The following is a 22149-nucleotide window of genomic DNA, read 5'->3' as shown; positions in this document are numbered from 1 at the left end:
CTGGGGGGGGGGGTAATTTAATCAACAGAAGGATGTAAAGTGTTTCAGTTCTTCATACATACTTCACTCATCAATGCTCTAACAGCTAGGAAATAATACTGCATTATTTTCCAAATCTGGTCTCTGATTTTTAAATTGCCAGAAAAGCACTTTCTAGAGGTTGGGAAGACTCAGTGCATCTAAAAAGTTCTCTGTTCTACACTACATTAATTCAATCACAGCACCACAAAGACAAATGATAATTTTAAAAAGCAGAGAAAAGTAATGTAAAATAAAAAAGGAAACATACATTTTGCATATATAAAATATAAAGGAAATAAAGTAGAAATTCATAGGGAAATACATGGAAACTACATCATTATGACAGCTTGTTTACAAATAAAGCAAAATACTGAATATTCAATAGGTAGGGTAAGTAGCTTAAAAAAAAAAAACCAAAAACAAAACAAAAGGCTTTTGTAACACTGCAGCCCTTTGGCTAACTATGAACATGTGCATGATTAGGATGTGCATCTGCTTAGCCCTAAAGGACACTGAACTGTATTGCAGGGAAAGTCAAACCAGAGCAAAAAAGCATTCGAGTTAGAGGTAATGATGGTGAGACCTGGGGAGCCACGTGGCCCTCAGTTTACTGCAGAACATGCAGGTAGTGTAGAGATCAATCAACAGCTGTGTATCCTTTCTTCACTATGAGAAGCTGCATCAAAGACACAGCCCAGCTACAAATGTGCTTCACTGAGGTGGACTGAAGTATACACAGACAAAGAGCTATCCTCATTCCTTTCACCTTTCAGTCAGCCATTGATTTTTCATAGAAAGGTCTTAGGTACCCACATTCAGACCTGGTTACTAGCAAAGACACACTATGCAAGACAGGGCTAAACAACACTCCCAAAATGACTGTCACATACTAATGAAAACTTATCTAACCAACACAACACCCAGTTATGGCTTTTTTTTCTTACAACAAGTAGATGATTCATTGCTAGATAAACAGCAACCACTACATACTGACCAATCTGGAGCCTTTCCCCTCCCCTCATTTCTCTTGACACGTAACTTTCCTTTAACTGATAAGATATTATAGTCTGCAAGGAACCTGCAGTCTGTACAAAGAGCTATTATTTTCTGAGGAGAAACTGTTAAAAAGCAAGATTTTCTCATTATTACACAAAGGAACTTTATTTCTTTTTAACTAAAGGCTTTTCTTCTCCCTACCCTTCCCCCAATGCCAATTCACTCACTTTCATTCAGCAACATGAGGGAGAATTCACCAGAAGCAGCAGCAGCATGACTTGGCTCTGAAACAGCTAGTTTATTTTGCTTCATATTAATAGAGTTGCACAGTACTAGGGTACATCTCAAGTACTGCAGTGCTGGCAGTGGAACAGACAACTTTCAGTTACAGCTTTTCCAAAACTTTGCTTTATAAAGCCAGTCCTGTACGTTCAAATACAAATGGGTTCTTATTAAATTGAAAATACCTGGAGTCATTCCTTCACCCTCTGCAACTCCTGTTGCTCCCATCCCACAGGTAAGTATAAACCAAAATGTACCAGCAGCAAAGAAGGGTGGTAGGTCTGCCTGGGACTCACATCAACAGAACATGTGATACTACCAAGGGGCTCCTTCTGAAGATTACACTCAAAACCATAGAGATTATCCCAGACTTAGATGTGGATACAGATGTAGCATAGCCAAGGATTTATTGGTTTGGGGAGTGTATTGGAGGGATCCCAGTAGGATTGCTTGTAGAATTTTATTTCCTCAGGTTTTTTGTTTTACCTGAAAGCTTTTTTTCCTTCATTATTTGAATACATGCAATTTTTGCTTTCTTCCTGATATTTGGAATCATGTATAAACACTAGCCAGGGGTATTAAATTTCATTGGCATGTACTGTTAGCTTCTGTATTTGAACCAAACCTATTACACATTGCAGCAAAGGGAAAACTTGCTCAGACTCATCCCAGCCTCTCACCTGTTTACAAGCCATATGGTAAAGCTCTTGGCACCTCTGGCAGGTAAGCACACTGACACAGCTTTTGTGAATCTGAGACTTTCAGCTCCAGGCTGCAAGAGCTCAAATCCACTGCTAATTGACAAGCAGTTTTTTCTACTCCCAACCTCAAGGCCTTTCCCTTCAAAGTACTGATTCTCTCCCAGTACAGCACTTTTTACACTTAACCTGATCAAGAAGGTCTTCAGGCAGTTCCGTCACCAAGCTGGCTTTCTTCCAATAATACTATTTCTCCTAAGTTGAAAACAACTAAAACCAAAGAACTTCAGAACTAACAGCCAGAAGGACAGGCAGAAGTAAGTTAAAGAAATATGTATGTAACTACCACTCTTACAGTGACAACTGTAATGCTGAACAAGTGAGATATTTTCATTTAGCTGTTCATCTGCAAAGTCTGCAGTTTAGCTCAGGAAACGGCCACATTCCTTCCACATCCAAATCTCTCACCTCCCTCTCAAAGCCTCAGAGGTATCCTAATGTGTCTGGAGAATATAGGAGGGAGGAAGCAGGAGAAAGAGAGCCATCTAGAACTAGGAAGGGGTGCAAACACCTCTAAGTGAAAAGTGACTATGCTTCAGATGAAAAAATAATGGCATTCTCTTACTAGCAGGTGAATCATGCATACAGCAAGAAAAGACTGGTTTATTAACATGGAATTACAGGAGTTGAACATTAACCAGCCTAAATCAGTACAAGGGATTAAAACCCCTATCCCAGGACAACCTGCAAGAAGGAAACTATTGAGTTCTCACAAGATTTAATTCCACCATAGGTATCCCATGGAGAAGAGGCAAGTATGCTCAGTTCTACACAGTAAGGGGGAAGAGTGAGGGAAAACAGTAGTAAGGAGCAGGCAGCAATGCCACAGGCAGCTGAGTCTCTGCAGTCTGTGCATCCAGAAGGACAATCTCTCTATTGTTTCTCAAGTGATTAGATGAAGGACTAAGGATTAGACAGAGCATAACGCAACTGGAAAAATTAAAGAAAATAAATAGATGGTTGCTCTTGTGATTTTTTGCAAATTAATGCAGAGAAAACCTTCATGCCTCAGTGAGTGAGGGTCACGCACATTTGGAGGCTGAATGCCAGAGGCATCTGTCACCCACTGTGCACACATCACTCATGCTCCTCAGAGAGCCTCCACAGGCACTGCCTTATTCTGGAACCTGCCTGAATAGCACAGTAATAAAAGCACATCATTAAACAAGCCCAATTACCTACTGCAGCACCCCACTCCCCCACAAAAGCTGGGAACATTATTGTACAAAGGAAGGAAATAAACCAAGGTAAAATTTATACTTAGTCCAGGGGGGATTCCAGAAATATGGATTCCTAGAAACTTTAACATTAAGTTAATTTCCTTTACACAGCAAGAAAGTAAATAGCACGTCATATGTTACTCACCTCTGCAGGAAATGCCCTGGCTATCAATTACTTGTTTGCAGATTCCACAGATTTTGGATTTCTTAAAAGACTTGGCTTTGAAGGTGTGAGACCTTGAAGCTGTTTCTTGAGGCTGGAAGCAAAGGGAATAACATTAGACCTTCCTTCAGCTTTTGAGTCATACTTTAAAGTGAAATATAGATAATTTAAAATTAAATAGGATAGTAGTGTGGCAGCAGTATAATAGCAGCATGTCAAAGCACTTTCGCTCCCTCTCTCACCCTCTTACTCAGTAACATGAGCTTTCCACTCTCAAATGTGGGAAGCAATAGTGTGAAGAAACCTGCATATCAGCACACAAACACTGTAAGGCATTTTTATATCATAATTTCAGAATTCACTCCATGACTTATCTTTTAAGAGGAAATACAGAATACTCTCTATGATATAAGCCAACAACATTCTGACCTTATGTCTTATCTACACAAAAGCTTGCACTTGTTCAGCTTAAACTGGTTAAACAAAACGTAAGTAATGCTCTATCACAGTCACCAATTTAACTCATCTGGTGCAGAAGACAGCTTGGACTTTTCATTCAACAAATGAAAAGCATCAATGCAAGCTGACTCTGGCACAGATGGCTAACTTTAAAATCACTATTCCTTCTTCCCTGTGTAAGAAAAGTGTAGTAGGTTTAAAGTAACATTGTTTCAACAGTATGTCACAGTGACATCATGTTAAAATAAGGCAATAATGGCAAACAGGGGAAAGAACTACAAAAGTCAATACTATATATGCAAAGGGTATTATACGGCTTCTATAACTTAGGAAATATTTAGTTAACAGAGGGGGCTACCAAAAGATTATGACAGAGTCAGTAGTTCCTCTGGTAGGATATAACAACCTTTACTTTTACCACCAGGCTTTTTGGAAATACTCAATTACCTATACAAAAACAAAAATATCTTTTGCCAGACCACAAAATCCACAAATGACTCTTCACATTCCTCATATTCATTGCACATTTCCCCCTCACTGTCCATATACTCAGCCCTGAAAATGGGCTCACCTTCAACACCGTAACACCTGCGCTGAGCTTTGGCAGCACAAGTGCCTAGAAGCAGAAAGCTGTCCCTCTGCATGCAGTCAGGCTACTCCACCACAGCACCAGGCTTCCATCCATCCACTGCATGAGAAACCTTCCCAGTGTGGTGCAACACACACATCTACTGCAATAAAGTAACATGGCACATATTTGTGGCTTTGAGCAATTCAACACATGGCTCAAGGCAAAATGTGACTGTCTCCAAAAGCATCTACAACACAGCTACTCAGCAGGCACAAGAACAGACACAAATCAGTGTCTCCTTCAAGTACTGCCTCCACATGGGCCTACCTGAAACCCCAGCCCAAACGAACACAGGGAAGCAACTGACCACCCTGAGCAGGCCCGGGTGCTTGGAGGCCATGTTCACCAGCGGGGATGCAGTCAGGCTGCTCTTAAGAACAGCTTCAGGAAATGTTGGTCTCACCCACAGCGTAAAGCCAACATAATTAACATGCTTCCATAAACAGCATGGTAGCAATTACTGATACTGAAGGAGTAACAGCCAGAGTGGACTCTCAAGAAAACCATTCCAGCAGAGAAGTATATTGACTGGCAGAAATTAGCGAGAGAAATAGTAGAATAGCTCATACTGACATGAGCTCTTAGGCAGAAATTCTTCCCCTGCGAGGGTGCTGAGGTGCTGGCACAGGGTGCCCAGAGAAGCTGTGGCTGCCTCATCCCTGGCAGTGTTCAAGGCCAGCTTAGACAAGGCTTGGAGCAACCTGCTTTAGTGGAAGGTGTGCCTGCCTGTGGCAGGGGTTGGAACTGGATGATCTTAAGTTCCCGTCCAACCCAAACCATTCTGTGATTCTGTATCAGAATTATGGTTCGTATTAAAAGTCAGCCATAAAGGAAAATAACAGCTGAACTGCAGCACTACGTAGGAACATACTTGACAGCAAACAGATCAGATCTACTATTATTGAGAAATCTGTGTCATGATTGGGTTTTTTGTGTTTGAAAATATGGGAGATGTTTTTGAAGAGACAGAGGTCTAGGAGGAAGGAAAAGTGTCACTACACCCAGGAAACGTCACTAATCTGACACAAGGAGGTTCTACACCATTATGGGTTCAGCCATTGTGCCCAAAAAAGCTGAGAGTCCCTCATCTCCACAGCCTTTTGCTGCAGTTTCCCTGCTCTGTAGATCATAGACAAAACTAGAATCGTCATTTTAGATTTTTTCCACTCTTCTTTCATGCAGAGCTCTACTTTGGGCTGAAGTTTACAGGACATGCCTGTGACTCTCTTTGAAAAGGGCAGTTTTGAAGAAACTCATGGATAAACTTCACCAAGAGATTAAAGAAGAAAAGGAAAGCAACCACGGCAGGCAGCAAGCAATGCTACTTCCATGAAGATCAAGCCTGCACTCTATATTTATGCAATTGTTATAAGCAAATGAAACTGGAAAACAGCACAGAACCACAGGTTACAGACTGAGTTTTTGCCCGGGAAAGAGGCTGTAATTACATCTGGTCTCAATTGCCAGCATTATGAAACTCTTCTTTGTTTACCACACAAGGAAATATTTTTCAACATGTTCTGCTCTTTATGGCACACAGAAATCTAATGAAGCTGAAAGTTTATCCCAGACTTGCACCACTGTAACACAGCAGACTGGATGAAGATTCATAGGGGCATCCTCAGCTATGATGAATTTCAAACACTCCTTATCACTGAGCATTTTCATTATGCAGCAGCATGTTGATCATCCTCAGATAAAAAACTCCCAGCAACTCTGTCAAAGACTTTTGAGACATGTAATATTTGGAGAAGGGAAAAGCAGTTTACACAAAAACCACTCTCCAGATTTAAATTCAGCCAATACAGATTAAAGCACTCAGGATACACAACTTGTTTCTTCACAATACTGATACAGCATTTCCTCCTTAGCAGACTTACACTGGCTCTTTACACCTATGAAAGCGGCATTCACATTAGTCCCCAAAACCATGCTACATCATAACAGTTAAATATTCAATGAAGAACAGAACCAAGTAAGTTTTATTTATTGCAACTTCATGTTTCCAATGTCTAAACTTCAATCATGGCAACAGTTCATTCTTTAAAAGGAAAGTCAAAGGGCTTTGATTTTTTTGTCAAAGAATCAGTTCCCTCCAAAGTCATCCAGAGAGTGTCTAAATTATGAGGAAGTAAGTGTCTCAACAAAAATTTGTCTTTTAAAATGAAATTGTTAGATCAGACATTCTATGCAGAGGGAAAAAAAATGCCAAAAACTGTTTGCACGTTATTTCTCTATCTCCAAAAACTGCAACAATCCATGTAACACATTCCAGCTAAGAGAAAACTATTAAACATACATGCAAAGCCCCATAAACTTTCCCTATATTAGACCCTACTCCTGCTGAATTTTACAGAGCCATAAAACCCCTCTTAGCACAGCAACAGAATCATATAAAGCAAAGATATGCTTTGTTCACTTCCCGTCCCTGGGCATGCAAATACGATCCCTATTCCCTATCCTCTCTCTAAATAACTTACCAAGCAATACTGCAATTTCCCAGGACTCTCTTTGTGCATTCTTCTACTCTCCAAGGTAGCTTTAAATTCACTGGCTGACATAATGCTTACGAGTATTATTTTAAATACTTGGAGGGATGGGGCAGAAGTGCATTAGCAGAATGGGTATTTCACCACCTTTTATGGCTAGGGGAATGACCACAGGGGTTGTCCGAAATAAAGTTCAAATAAGGGGTGACTGAAAGCAGAATTCATGAAAAGGCTGAGGTCCAGTTAAAAAAACACTGCAAAACTAAGGCATGTGTCTACTGCTGTGAGACTGCTCCAAAAACAGATGACATGACTACAGAAAAAACAGTACATCTAGCTGAGGGGAATGCCTCCTTTCAGCCCTTTCTATTAAGGTTACTCATCACTATTTCTAACACCTCTCTACTTCCTCTCCTCCCATCTCTTACAGAAAGTCTGCCCAGCAAAAGTCCCATGATTTCTGCACAGTTACTGTGTGAGAAATCACAGAATAAAATCCCACCAGGTTACCTGTATGTCCCTGTAAATAACATTTCTGAAGAGAACACTGATGATACAGGATTGCCCAAAATACAACAGTTGGTATTAATCATAATACAAAATAGTTCACAGCTCTTCCCTTCCCATCCTGCAGTAAACAGCATTTTTAACATTTCTAACCCTGAACCAGTGTCCATGTTTGCTGCAGATTTAATTCCCAGAAAAATATTTAAGCAAGCTTACCATGCATACAGGCCAAGTAACAGCATATTCATTGAATGGTTTGGGTTGGGAAGAACCTTAAAGCTCACCCAGTTTCAGACCCTGCCATAGGCAGGGACACCTTCCACTAGACCAGGTTGCTCCAAGCCCCTGTGTCCAGCCTGGCCTTGAACACTGCCAGGGATGGGGCAGCCACAGCTTCTCTGGGCACCCTGTGCCAGCACCTCAGCACCTTCACAGGGAAGAACTTCTGCCTAAGAGCTCATCTCAATCTCCCCTCTGTCAGGTTAAAGCCATTCTCCCTTGTCCTGTCCCTACAGGCCCTTGTAAAAAGTCAAAGAATCAACTAGGGTGGAAAAGACCTTTAAGATCAAGTCCATCTGTTACCCCAGGGCTGCCAAGTCCACCATTAAACCATGTCACTAAGGGCAAACAGATCTTCCCTCAAGATCTCCCATCCTGATATCCACTCACAGAGACCCCCTCAATCCCCCCACATAGTTACCCACACTGTATAGCTGCCACCCCTATCCCTCATGGCCCCCCCTCACCTCCCACTGGCCACCCCTCAGGCCACCCCTCAGGCACCATGGCTCCCCCCCCTCCCCCCTAAAGATCCCCCCTCATGATCTCCCCTCATGGCTGCCCTTCCTTTCCCCTCATGGCTGCCCCTCTTCTCCCCTCACAATCTCCTCTCACCCTCAAGGACACCCCTCCTCTCTCTGCATGATATTGCCTCACTCCTCATGGCTGCCCCTCCTCACCCCTCATGGCCGCCCCTCATCTTCCCTCACAATCTCCCCTCACAACTGCTCCTTCTCTCCCACCATGGCCGCCCCTCATCTTCCCTGATGATGTCCCCTCACAAATGCTCCTTCTCTCCCATCATGGCTGTCCCTCACCTTCCCTCATGGTGTCCCCTCACGACTGCTCCTTCTCTCCCATCATGGCCGCCCCTCATCTTCCCTCATGATCTCCCCTCACAACTGCTCCTCTCCCATCATGGCCGCGCCCCCATCTTCCCTCTTGATCTCCCCTCACGGCTGCCTCTCATCCTCCCTCACGATCTCCCCTCACAACTGCTCCTCTCCCATCATGGCCACCCCTTATCTTCCCTCATGATCTCCCCTCACAACTGCTCCTCTCCCATCATGGCCACCCCTTATCTTCCCTCATGATCTCCCCTCACAACTGCTCCTTCTCTCCCATCATGGCTGCCCCTCATCTTCCCTCATGACCTCCCCTCATGACCGCTGCCCCCCTCACCCCTCATGGCCACCCCTCTCCAGGATTCTTGCAGCCCCTTCAGGCCCTGGGAGCTGCTCTAAGATCTCCCCGGAGCCTTCCCTTCTCCAATAGAAGCCCAGCTCTCTCAGTATTACCCAGGTACTCTCTAAAACACCTTCAGAACACCAGGTCTGACCACAACTCTTTGGTAGCTGTAGTAAGTGATGATGTTAACAGTCTTGCTCACACCAGGACAAGATGAATGCACAGTGAAACAGCAAACGCCGTAACATCCGTTTCCCTGCAGCCCTTCCCTATGAGAATCATGTCTTGGAAAACATACCATTGTCTCTAGTGCAGTATTTTAACCAAGTGGCATTAACTGAATATATCACGCTATTTTAAGTACATACCCAACTACCACCAGTGAATACATACATTTTGCAGAACCCATGGTACATGACAAGAATATGGGATGGTGGCCAAAAACTGTGGAACGCCAAAGCATTTTTTACGCAGACTGAAATAAGGCATTTCTGGCTGTTTCATCCACATTCAGAGATTATTTCTACAGTGATAGCCATAGCACATATATATATTTACACACACTCACACTGAAGTGTACACAAATAACCAATTATACTCCTATCACTACTATTTAATATTACCAAGTAAGTTCAGAGGGATTGCAAAGACAAGAAAGCACCTACACCCCCCATTTACTGCCCATTCATTCAAGTCATTTCACAGCAAGACAGTCGAGAAGAGACATCCTGACTTAGGACCACGCAGCCTGAGCTGGCAATATCCCTCCCAGTGGAGTCTGCTCCTGACTTGTGACTCAAGTGAAACCACATGGAGATGCTGGTGAGGAAAAAATGTCTCATTGAGCCAGCTGAGTAAAGTTCATGCTGAGAGGAAAAAAATCCTGTGATTTGGTGGTACAAAATGCTTGGATATAAGGGGGCAAAGTGCAATAGAAAATGACAGAGCACTCCCCATCCCCCTTAAAAATATTTGGTGCTGTAATTTTAAGCAGCAAAAGCCTTTGTAGTTTCTCAGACAAAAGAAATAAGGAGCCTCTGTTGTAGTCAGAATAGTTCTGACTACAGAAACTCTGCCCAAGTACCAGGGTTTCCAAAACAAAACTGAAAAAGAAGTTTCCATCCAAATGACCTTATGTAAATTTAAAGAAAGAGGTCAGAGACATGCAGCAATTTCACTGCTCTCTTTAACAAGAGACAAGACCTAGGCTGAATGGATTATTCTTTCATGCCACAAACACATTCTCATTTGTAGACAGTTCACCTTGGAGGAGGTTCTTCATCTAGACCATCAGCTGCATGTGCTCTTCTCAAAGCTTTAAATGCTTGAGACAAAGCCACAGCACGTATAGATAATATAAGAGAGTAAAGTGTTTGGAAATGACCAATTATCAGACAAATCTTTCTCCCTACATTAAAGTCTGAGGTTGACCACCTCCAGCTTTAAACAACATACTGGAAGTTCTTCATATTTGCTGCTTCAAATCCTTCCCTTGATGATCTGGCTGAGATTTCTGTTCAGAAAACAGTAGGTCCAGGTCTGCCTAGAGACGGCTGACACTCACTGAAGAACAACAGCACCCAAGAGAGTCTGAACCCCAGCATGTCAGCACACCTGATGGAGAAAGGCAAGAGGGATGCCTTTCTCCTACTAAATCCTCACTGCTCTCATTCATCCAAATATCCCTAGGAACCAGACTCCTTCAAGCAGGAACAGAGGAGCCTGTGGTCACTCCTTACTTGTAATGTAAAACAGCAGCAGCTCCCACATTTTTCTATTTCATCAGTTCTTTATGTTTTTATTTCAACACCTTTATCTCTCCACTGCATTAATTCGTAATGGTGGAAAAACCAATTAGCAGACAGATGGAAAATCCATTAAGACAACAGTTACTACAGACACTGGAAAACTTGTCTTTTCCATGCTCATCTCATTGGCAAACAGACACTTTGTTCTGTGTGGGAAAAAAACTGTACAAAGGAAATGCCTGAAAGCAGTCAGAGGACTGTAATCATGAAAGCTCAGTGTTTGTCAGTGGCTTTTTGTTTTCCTTCTTCTTTTGTTACATGAACCTGCCTTGGCATCTCTGAGGCTACAACACTGCTTTTAGTACACAAAGACTGGAACTCCCACATACTCAGAGCTGGACACCTGAAGACTAGAATCCACGTATTGAAATAGCAGGGGAAAAAAAGTCTATTTCTGCATATACCTGGTTTGTCTTCGGTTCACAGAAAAGAAAATGTTGAAGGGCATAACAAAAATAATTCAGAGAGATCAGGTGTCTCCCCTTGAAATGCTGACAGGTTTATTAGGTTTTTAATCATCTTCACCAAGATTCTCTAATCAAATCTCTTCCACTGCAGGTGAATTCCTGTAAGTACACAGAAACATTGAGCAGAGTATATGCTTTCATGAATATTACTCTGTCTCGATAGTCCCTAATGAACCTGTCCACAAAAGCAGCAAATACACAAAGAACTGCAGCAATGTACAACCTAACCCTCCTATGACATGCTGTAGTTATATGGCCAAATACCAAAGAGCTATGTGTAGTAAACAACTTCTGCTGTGATAAGAACCCCAACCATAACACACAACTAGGAAAGTTACCAAGAGTCTACAAAGTGGGCTGAGAAAAGGAGAGCAGAATCATGGAATGGTTTGGGTTGGAAAGGACCTTAAGATCATCCCGTTCCAACCCCTGCCACAGGCAGGCACACCTTCCACTAGAGCAGGTTGCTCCAAGCCCCGTCCAACCTGGCCTTGAACACTGCCAGGGACGGGGCAGCCACAGCTTCTCTGGGCACCCTGTGCCAGCACCTCAGCACCCTCACAGGGGAAGAACTTCTGCCTAAGAGCTCATCTAAATCTACCCTCTTGTCAACTTAAAGCCATTCCCCTTGTCCTGTCACTATATGCCCTTGTAAAAAGTCCCTCTCTAGATTTCTTGTAGCCCCCCTTCAGGTCTTCCTAGAGCCTTCTCTTCTCCAGGCTAAGCAAGCCCAGCTCTACTCAGCCTGTATTCACAGAAGAGGTGCTCCAGCCCTCAGACCATCTTCATGGCCTCCTCTGAAGGAGGGAGAAGAGCCCAGACCCATGCTAGAACCAGGACAGAAAACTGCCAGCTGAGAAGGCTGAAGATGCATGTCAATAAGCCATTCACTGAGAAATGGAAGACACATTATTAACAATAATACAGTGAACAAATTTAGCAATTCCCTACAGGCTAATTTCTGCCGCACAGCTTCAGCATTCCCTCCTACCCTGGCAATCTTGCTTGAGGCAAGTACGCTACATTAACAGATACTCAACTTGGCACTTTAAATTCATTCAAGTACTGTTGTCAGCACTGTCACCTTTCACATGGACATCCTTCCCCTACCCTCATCCTCCACAGAAAGTCAGCATCCTAGCTGGAAGTACCCAGTGGTAAGCAAGGTGATAGTTGCACACTTCATACACATGTGCATTTAGCAGCTGCTGTACTAAGGAAGCATACACACAGAAAGTGTGTCAGAGAAGTACCAGTCATGTGTCAGGATCTGCCTTCTGTAACATCACTACATTAAATCTTCCAAGATGTAGAAAACAACATGCTTTACAAGTCTGCATGAAAATCTCATTAAAGGTGATTCAGCAGGACGGACAAATGGCAACTTCAGTTCGGTCTCCTCCTCTCCCTACACATATCCTTATTTAATTACTTTATTTTGATCCAGGCTATCCGTGGCTCTTGGGACCTACTGACACAGAAAGCCAGCATACTTTGAGAGGCTAGAGTTACACTAAGCAGAGAACAGAGTGCAGACCAGCATGTGTGGCCAGAACATCTTCACTCAACACCTATGCTCCCAATGCAAAGGACATCCTTCCATTTATTCCCCTAGGCCAGAAGTAATGGTATTTCAAACACAGCTGGCTCAGTATGTGAACAGCTCTAGCCAAACATGCTATCCCACACAGGTTACCATCTGCACTACTGATAGTAACTCATACAGGAAACAGTACTCTGCGAGTATTTCCTCATTTTATAAAGTTATCTTTCCTCATATGGTGAAGACTGCTCCACTCAGTAATGTAAAGCAGTATCTTTTATACAACCACTTAAAATAGGCACATTTCCTGCACTTCATTAAACCTGAGGACCCAAAGTTTTTGGCTTACAGAATTTTGTACTCAGTAATTTAAGAAGTGAGGCAGAACCCAGTCAAGAACATTAAGATCTTCTTTGTGTACTTTTGGGCAGAACTTAATTTCTTTCATAACATCTAGTTTCATTTTTTGTTGCTATTTTAATTAAGCTTTGCCATGTTTTTCATCAAGTTACAATCAACTATTTTTCAGGAAACAGAAACAAAACTAATATTACATAGACTTCTACAATAAATAATGTATAGGATAATGTAAATGCACCTCCAAAACTCAGAAATGTTTACTCAACAGTCCTGCTCCAGGATGTAATTGCATTAATTTCATCGGACAGCAAACAACTTCTGCTTAGACATTCGGTTTGTATTCTTCTTCATGTTCCTCTGTGGTCCTGTCACATGAGTCAATGGGAATACCACCTGATGAAAAAAACTCTACTCGCAACTGTGGATTTTGCATCCCTTCTGTTGATTTTCCTCTGCTATTACAAGATTAGTTGTTTAGACCACTCTGAACACACCTCCTGGAGTGTTTATCATGTGATAACAACATACTAAATCAGAAAGTCTCAATCATATTCCCTTACTGCAAGTAACCACAAGCAATATTGTAGAGTCTGCGTTCACCTAACAGGCAAGTCAGCAAGCTTTGAGAGAGCAAAGGCTAGGACTAGATAGGTTTGTACTGAAGAACGAGACACACACACAAAACCACCACACAAAGAAAACCACACCACACAAGAAACAGTGTCAAAACTTCCTGGTTAAAATTAGCATTCATACTACATCACCACCTTCATGATGCACAACTATTTAAAAGGAGGAGTCAAGGTTAGCCTAATGGCAACAGATATATGTCTCACTGGCAAACAGCAAAATAAGGCTCCTATTCTGACCCCCACACTGCTTCCAGCTCCTTCCCTCTTTGGTACCTGAGTCAGTACTCTGGAAACCAGGCTGTCCAGCTCTGGCAGACATGCCTAACACAAGATGCAGACTCACTTTGCCATACACAAAGAGAAAGACCTTGCCATGTTAGATATCAGCATTGCCTTTATTTGAGAAAAGATCTCACAGTAAATGTGTTGAATTATATAATGTTCAGTTCATATTTTGATGTGAACATTTCTTGCAGCAGTAAGAGTAAGAATAGTCCAACAGCAAAGCATCCCATGCTGTGTTAAAGGAATGCTTCTACAGTAAGCTCAACATTGGAACTACATCCACTTCTACTGAGCCACAGATTTCAAGCCTAAAAAACCCTGAATTCCCCTTACCTCCACCTTATTATTGTAACCATCTTCAAAGTCACTTCAGTTACAACTTAGAGATAGGGTAACACCACTGCCTGCCTATCTGAACAGTCTCCACCTTCCCGATTAGCTATTTCCCTTCTAAAGTTAACCTCTACCAGGAACACAATAAAATATCCACCTTGATAAATGCCATCAATTCTGGTCACTGATTAGTGCAGTCTGCTAATAACTGGGAGCTTTGTGTGCTCCCACGTAGGCAGGAGAAGATCTGTTGCTACTGGACTGCGGATTGGAACTTCAGCTCCTCTCCTCTGCTACGTGAATGAGCCAGGATAACATAAAATAGCTTAAGCACAAGGATCACACTCAACTACAAGATCCAAAGCTCTTGTGGAAATGGAAATAAAACACAACAGGCATTTATAAAGTTATTATACAGTGTCTGCTCTGTAGCTGATTAACTTGCTCACTCACCCAAAGACAAATAGTTGAACTATTATGTTGAGAAAAACAATAACATGAAACGCAACTGTTACTTAACTGACCTTCCTTGTAGCTCAAAATAACTATTCACTTTAAATTTCTAAATAACTACCCCAGTTTTTCCTCTGGCACTAAATTCGGGATCTCTTATCACAGTGAATAAAGAAAAACTTTGAACGTGACCCTCATGACCCTTTTTCAAGGCCCAGAGAATCCATTCAAAACCCCAAGTTCTTCCTTCTAACAACCAGGAAGCTCTCCAAGCCCTTACTCTTCTTACCAAACACTCTCAGGTCTCATTAGGGTTCTTCAGTTCCCATTCCTCTGTTCCACCAAGGGTACATTCATATTAGCACACTGCAGAAGTACTCTGTTCTCTCCCCTTTCTCTTTAACAACAGTTTCCTTTAAAGCCTTGATAATGTTTATTCTTACATAGTTTGATCTCTTTTCTTGCACTTTTAGAGGATTTAATTCATTCTTACAACAGTTGCTGCTCCCTCTGCCCCTCAGAATAAAACATTCCTAGAACAGATTATTCAAATAAAATAAATTTCCAGATCACAGCAATTCACAGAACTAACAGTTCCATGATACTCTTGCCAAAAGCTGAAATAATTTCACAAGAATGTACAACAAAATACAAGTGAGACCAGAGAATGCTCATTTCAAAGGCTCATCCTGGTTCTGACATCAAATTGTTCCAGTATGTTCTTCATTATTACAGAGTACATCATGTAGTACAACAATATTGCTACCCAAATCAAATCAAACAGCTGAACTATCTTCACTGCCTGGACATGTTCATTGGCAGACCTGTTGACAAGGCAGGACTGTTGACAAGGCAGGACTGTTGACAAGGCAGGACTGTTGGCTGGTATTTTCATAAATGATGTAAAGAGAAAAGACAAATACTGTTTTTCAAGACTTGAGGTTTATCTCTGAACACCTATTAATGAAGAAGATGTAACCTTTCAAAAGGAAGCTATGAAATCTTAGTGTAGCCAAAAGTATTAGTTGGCAGTTAGTCATCACTCAACAGATTTCACTCTTAATGCCAGGACGGTCAGAGGTTTCACTCTTACAGGATCTTTCATCTGGCAAAGCAAGCTTCTCTACAAGCAGCAAGCCATTTGACAAAACCAAGGAGCTAAGAGCAGTCTGTGATATCACGCCATTGGGAAATCCAACCCATTAGCATACAGTAAGCTATTCAAGATTTGTACATTGGCTTTTTAGTATTATGTCAGTTTCTTCATATAATGCTGTTCAGGGCAGGAAAACCTGTAAAATTTTCAGTCTGCTTTTACTGTCCAACCTGACAGTATGTATCAGTGTAGGCTTTTCCCTCTCCTTTACGGCAAATGTACGATTCCCAAACGAGAACCCATTTTTCCACAAACACATAAAACCTTCCTGACCAAACCGCAGTCTGTACATATGCTGCTCTCCCAAGCAAGAGCATACACAGGAGTAAGGGAAAAAATAGTTGCCTCTTGCTAACGTTTTTCCAGCAACAATTTATAATCCCTTAATTTTGCTGTTCGAATAACCCTGCTACATCCAGCCATGAAGAGCCCAGTGCCTGTCTGCTTGTTTTATTAGTTAATTTTCATTACACGTAAGGCTTTAAGGTAATAAAACTGTTTATAGGATGCAACCCTCAGCAGCAGAGAAACCACAAGGAATTCACAGATGTGATTACCTTCTTCCAAGTTAAAAGCATTACTTAAGAAACATCAGCATATAAAATGGGTTGAATTGCTGAGGAACGAACATACCTCGGTTTGTCCACCAGCCAACTCTCCAGACGAGCTGTTGTCAGCCTGGTTTAAACAAAGGGTTGCTTTAATTAGTGAAATATTACTAACTGACAGGGCAAATTCCAAAAATACTTCACTACAATTAGAAACCTTCTCCCACCCCCAAAACAATTCTTAAATAGCATTTAACCCCTCCATGGCCACATGGGTGTGCTCTAAGTATATCTTGTTCTCTTCTGTATATCAAACAGTTAAATAAGCAATGAAAATGGTTGCAAAGCATCTGAAAAAGCTTTCCAATGTTATTAGCAGAGGATCAAGGCAAGATTTCATTTCTGTTTCAGATCCCATTGGGACTGAACCTGTTCCAGTCTAGCTCTGCATTGAGTTTAACAGGGGGAGGGGAGGCACAGAACACATAAAGGAGAGCAAAGTGCCCAACAACTGTTCAAACCAGTTTTCAGTTCAGGTGAAGTTCAATCCACAGCTTATTACTATGGTGACTGTAGCTGTCACCTTCCCCTAGCTGTGATTCACTTTCCCATCTTTTCACTTTCTAGACACTCAGCTATTCTTTCACCACCTTGAGCGACCCAACAGGCCATGGTTCACCACACACCCATGACACTCCAGCCTGTCCCCAGACGGTCCCCACACAGCCACCAGCATGCTGTGTTTACACACAATAGCAACTTGAACTGTGGAAATCCCAATCAAAATCTACTGCTGACAGAACAGGGAGGAAGACATCAACACCAGTGCAGATCATTTTAAGCAAAGAAATACCATTTGCGAGCAAATAAATGGTGGAGCTTAATATTTTCATTTTCCGTAGAAAAAGTGATGAAATCCTTTCAAGCTAAAGCAAACCAAACCCTGGCATTTAGGAACCTGAACCATTGGACTCTATGCACTCAAGCATGACAAATGAATCTTTTCTGTGCAAAACACACACATACACACAAGATATTAACTGTACAATACCTGTACAACAACACACAGATGCCCCTTTCTGTTGTAGCCGCTTGCATGTGCTGCATGTACAGACAGATGCCTCCAGACCAAATGAAACCTTTTGTCACAATAACATTTTGCAGAAAATTTAAGATCTTTCTATTATTCAGCCTCTTTGGAGGAGGGCTGTGTTTAACTGTCTCTCTGTGACTGCATGTGGTCACAGGAGCAGCCTTCACAAAAAGAACTGCTTCTAGACTTCTTGGTTTACGTGAGGTATTCCCCAAAATATAAGGCTCCCTCATCTGAGATCAAGATTTCATCTGTGCAAATTGGTGTTCCAGTGACCCCGGTCCCAGGCAGGAAGGTGATCCTGAAAGGCCATCTAAATGAACATTTCTAGCAGAACCAGACTACCAGGATTTTAGGCTTACACCTTTAAATTTACACCTTTTCATTTAGTTCACGCCATTATCTACAGCAGCTCTGATTTCCAAGCATTACAGCCAACATGAGTTTGTATAGCTTATAATCTACAGCAGTGCTTGCTTCCATCATGACCTGTGCTATGACTTCCTCTTCACTGTTGCCTGATCTATCTAAATCAAGAAGCAAATATTCCCACATAAACAGCAAAACGCAATCATCCCCTAGAGTTTCTTTTAAGAAGGCCTTTGTGAGGTGGATGAGAAGCGTCCTTGTACACTTTCTTTAGGACCCCAAAGCAGCCAGAGTGAGCCACCGACTACAAAAGCACAAAGATAAGGGAATAACAGAATCACAAAATGGTTTGGGTTGGAAAAGAACTTCAGATCATCTAATTCCAACCCTCTGCCATGTGCAGGGAAAATCATAGAGTCATAGTGAAGTGCTGCATCTAATAAAAACTGAGAACAGGCTGCAATTATTGATCCAGACCCCTCGGTCAATCACATTTATGAACAAAATTCTGTGAAACCTTAAAATAATGACAGAGAACTGCAACACTCCAAGCCAAAGCAAGCCCCTAAAATCTTTAAATGTAGACATACAGGCAACACAGGAAAAAAAAGCCACTAAATAAATACAGTAAGCCTATGCCAGGACTCAGTGGCTGTTACATGCTGCTATTTTCTATCTTCAACAAGGAATAAAATCTTCACCTGTGGTCATAGAAACGAAAAAGTTCCAAATGACACATGCACACACACAAACCTTTCCAAAGCATCTTCTGGGGTGGGGGAAGAGGCAGGAGATCAAATCTCTCTGCAACCTGACCAGTGCTATCTTACCTGAAGGACAAGCACCAAGGCAGAATCCTGATAAAATCCAGCATGAAGAAAATCCTGCTGCTTTTGGAAAGCTGACTTAAAATTCGAGAGGAGGCAGGGCAATGCGGTTCAACAGAACACAAGTTTAACAATCCTGAAGAAGTTTGGTTGAGAAACAGAGCGCATTTGATATCACCAAACCCTTGTCTACTTTCAAGTCACTTAAATATATATTAATCATTCCTATTTGTATTTTAAGATGCCTGAAGTTGAAATAAAGAAGAAAATCTGACGAGGAGAGGGTTTAATTCTTACAGGTTACCGATGAAGAAAACTTTATTCCTAAACTCACTGAAGTTTCTCCACAGTATCCATGTCCTACAGGCATCCACCCCGTTGTATCTTGAGGCACAAGGAGGGTTGAGAGCACTACTGAGCAATTTTACTTCCCCATCCTGAAGAGTACACGGTGTTCCGGATGCAAACACAGACCAGTGGCAATTTCTTCAGGAATCATAGCTCAAAGAAGAGATGTGCAGCCCTGCTTCCCATCACTGTTTTTCTTGCATTCCCTCTATCTAGTCTGGAACTCCAGCTCAGCAGACAGAGAAATGTCTTCCTGCAGGCAAGAATGAACAATCTCTCCCCAATTACAGAGCCATGTGTGGGCTATGAGCAATTTTCCAAACATAAAAGGAAGAAGGGAATTTGCTATCCATATATTAACAAGCTAAAACAAGCCAACCTGCAGATGGAAAGGATCAAAGTGTCTGTCTGAGTCACCTCAAAATTAATCCCCTCCAGGAATGCTCACCACCTCCCCCCACCACACACACACTCTGTGTCCCCCCAGTCCCTCCCAGAGCAAAAAGTCAAGCTCAAAGAATGCATCTTGCTCCTTCAGATTAATATGATACTCCTCAGAATACACACACCCTCCTTTTCTCTTTGGAACACTATGTTCTCCTCCCTTCCCCCTCAGACACGCACATTCAGACAGCTGAGAGACGATTTTATCCCCCTTGTCTATCAGACATTACACTATGGTTCATCAAAACCATTTTGCACGCTCAGGAGGGAAACAGCACCTGCATTGCACAGAGATATGAGTGTCCTTTCCAAATGCTAACCCAGCAAAAGTAATACTTATCATCTGTAACACACGTTCTTTGAAGCAAATTCACTTTACAGAGGAAAAAGTGAATGTGAGAAGCTAAAGTTATTAGAAAAAGCCAATAGATGCATTATGTCAAGTAGTTCTTCAAGTATTTTCAGGATACTATTCACATTTGAGCTGGAACTGCTCAACTGTATTTTACACAATACCTTAGTTAGGTGACAACAGGGCATCTGTGACGTCAAGCTCTTCAGAGCTTCTCTTAGGTAGTCTGAAAACTACCACAATTTGGAGAGATTCCTGTTCTGCTAAACTATGGACAGAAAAAAGCTATATTCTTCCCCAAAAAAAGTCTAAAGCAGCTCAATGCTAGCACAAATGTCCCAGCTTCATTCCTGCAGAAGCATCAAAATTCCCATTTTTCACAAGTGTTAGTAGCTGATGGGGTTAGTAAAAGCTGCAGGAGTAACATGAATCCAGCCAGTTCTCACCACATCAGAAGACAGGTCAGATTAAGGAGGCAATGCTACTCGGAGTTTACAAGCAAATCTATCCTGTTATCACCCACATGACATCCATCAGCTCCACTATACTGAAAAGTGTGTAACTTGAGGAACTGCCACATACAGAACGATGTGGCTGCAACAGCGTTTGCTCCAACAACTCGTGAAGCAACACAAGTTGTGCCAGGCAATGTTAACAGTAAGGAAGTGACAGACTGAGAACAGGGGCTTTACTTTCAGATTCCACCTGCTAAATCCATCCATGGGCTTTGAAGTTCTCTCATTTCATTACCACTCACAAGTTTACCACTGCCTCCTTTGTAGTGAGGATATACACAAAATCAGATAAAAGGGCGCTAAGACACAAACCATTTCAGCTACATTTGGATCTTGGAACCATCAAAAGCTCCCTGCCTTACCACAGGCCTCTGGTGAACATTAGCAAATGGATTCATTTTTCCATGAAGCTGTGCACCATCTCTAAAATGAAGATACTAGGGGTTTGTAAGATCAGGGTGACATGCAGGTGAGTAGCCATCCAGATACCACAGTAATATATAAGGTAACAGAGGGGAAGGAAGTCTAATATATTTGTGCATAAACATACTCAGTATGTCAGTGGTAATCCAGTTTCACTACAGTTATAAAAGCTAGGAATAAAATGTACTTAGAGGACTGGTTTCTAAAGCTTTATCACATTTTTTAGCAGCACTGCTGTGTATACAAACACCAGAATTAACTGAAGTAAAGGTTTTCTTCAGTGAGCCAGTACATTCCTCTTCCCCCTTTAGTAAGTCATTTGGTTAGGAAGTAAATGTGTATACAACTATTAATGATTAATCAATGATCTTGTTGCTACAAATAGGTACCTAATACAGCACACCCTTAAAACAAACTATTCATTAACAGATATTGAAAAGAAAGACAAAAAGCATCTTCAAGTACTTTACCACCTGGTACAGACCTTGTAGCCAAATAGTGTTGTTATTCTGCAGAGCACCCTGCTGAAGTCTGTATGTGTAAAGTTCATCTGTCATTGCTCCCTCCATCCCGAATTTATTCATTACAAATACCTCACCCTAAAAATTACATCTTAATGCCTAACAAGAAACAAATAACTAAAAGAGCCAAGGCATAATCAAGAAACACTCTTTTTACTCCTGAAGTAAAGAACTGTGTTAAACTACACATAACTCAGGATAACTCCTAATCTCTAACAGCACAAAGGCATAACAGCACATGTAGACTCTGTGGCCCCAAAGCCATCTCAATTGTCACATCTCCCAGTAACTCTACATTCAAAGACCAATGCAGGTTGAAAATATTACCCCAGAAAAGCTCTTTCTTTTCTTCTCTAGGCCCTTCTGCTCCTAAGGAGGAGTATTTTCATCTTCCCTCTGCTTTCCCACTGATCACCTTTCCCAAATACCTATTCTCCTGCTGAATGCTGCTCAGTCATAATGATGACAGCCAGGAAACCTTCTGTGCCTCTAGGCAACATGCCTAAACCTGTGAAACCCTCAGGATGTGTTTCTGCAACCTGAGTCATGTGAATTCACATTATTCACAATCATTACATTTCTTCATTAATCAATAGGTCCAGCTACACCTGAAATACTTCCATTCTATCACACATATCACACTGAAGTTACACTCAATCTTCATGAGCGCGTAACATCT

The 22149-nt window shown here is 41.9% G+C and overlaps 1 protein-coding gene across 3 annotated transcripts in view; it reads right to left on the bottom strand.

The window, feature by feature from the left end:
* Positions 1-22149, bottom strand: part of TNS3 (tensin 3) — a 197475-nt gene that overhangs the window by 130528 nt on the left and 44798 nt on the right. For all 3 annotated transcript variants that reach the window (XM_062625324.1, XM_062625326.1, XM_062625325.1), the window contains exons 2-3: positions 16664-16708; positions 3423-3534 (exon numbers count right to left, since the gene is read on the bottom strand). In XM_062625324.1, coding sequence (XP_062481308.1) covers positions 3423-3534; positions 16664-16708 — 157 coding nt within the window. The remainder of the gene's footprint in view (positions 1-3422; positions 3535-16663; positions 16709-22149) is intronic.

The sequence above is a fragment of the Pezoporus occidentalis genome, unplaced genomic scaffold (genome assembly GCF_034315485.1).
Source record: "Pezoporus occidentalis ecotype Australia unplaced genomic scaffold, CSIRO_AGI_Poc_V1 ctg28, whole genome shotgun sequence".
NCBI classification, from domain to species: domain Eukaryota; kingdom Metazoa; phylum Chordata; class Aves; order Psittaciformes; family Psittacidae; genus Pezoporus; species Pezoporus occidentalis.
The sequence above is the reverse complement of the archived record's forward strand: the minus strand, read 5'-3'. Positions and strand labels throughout refer to the sequence as shown.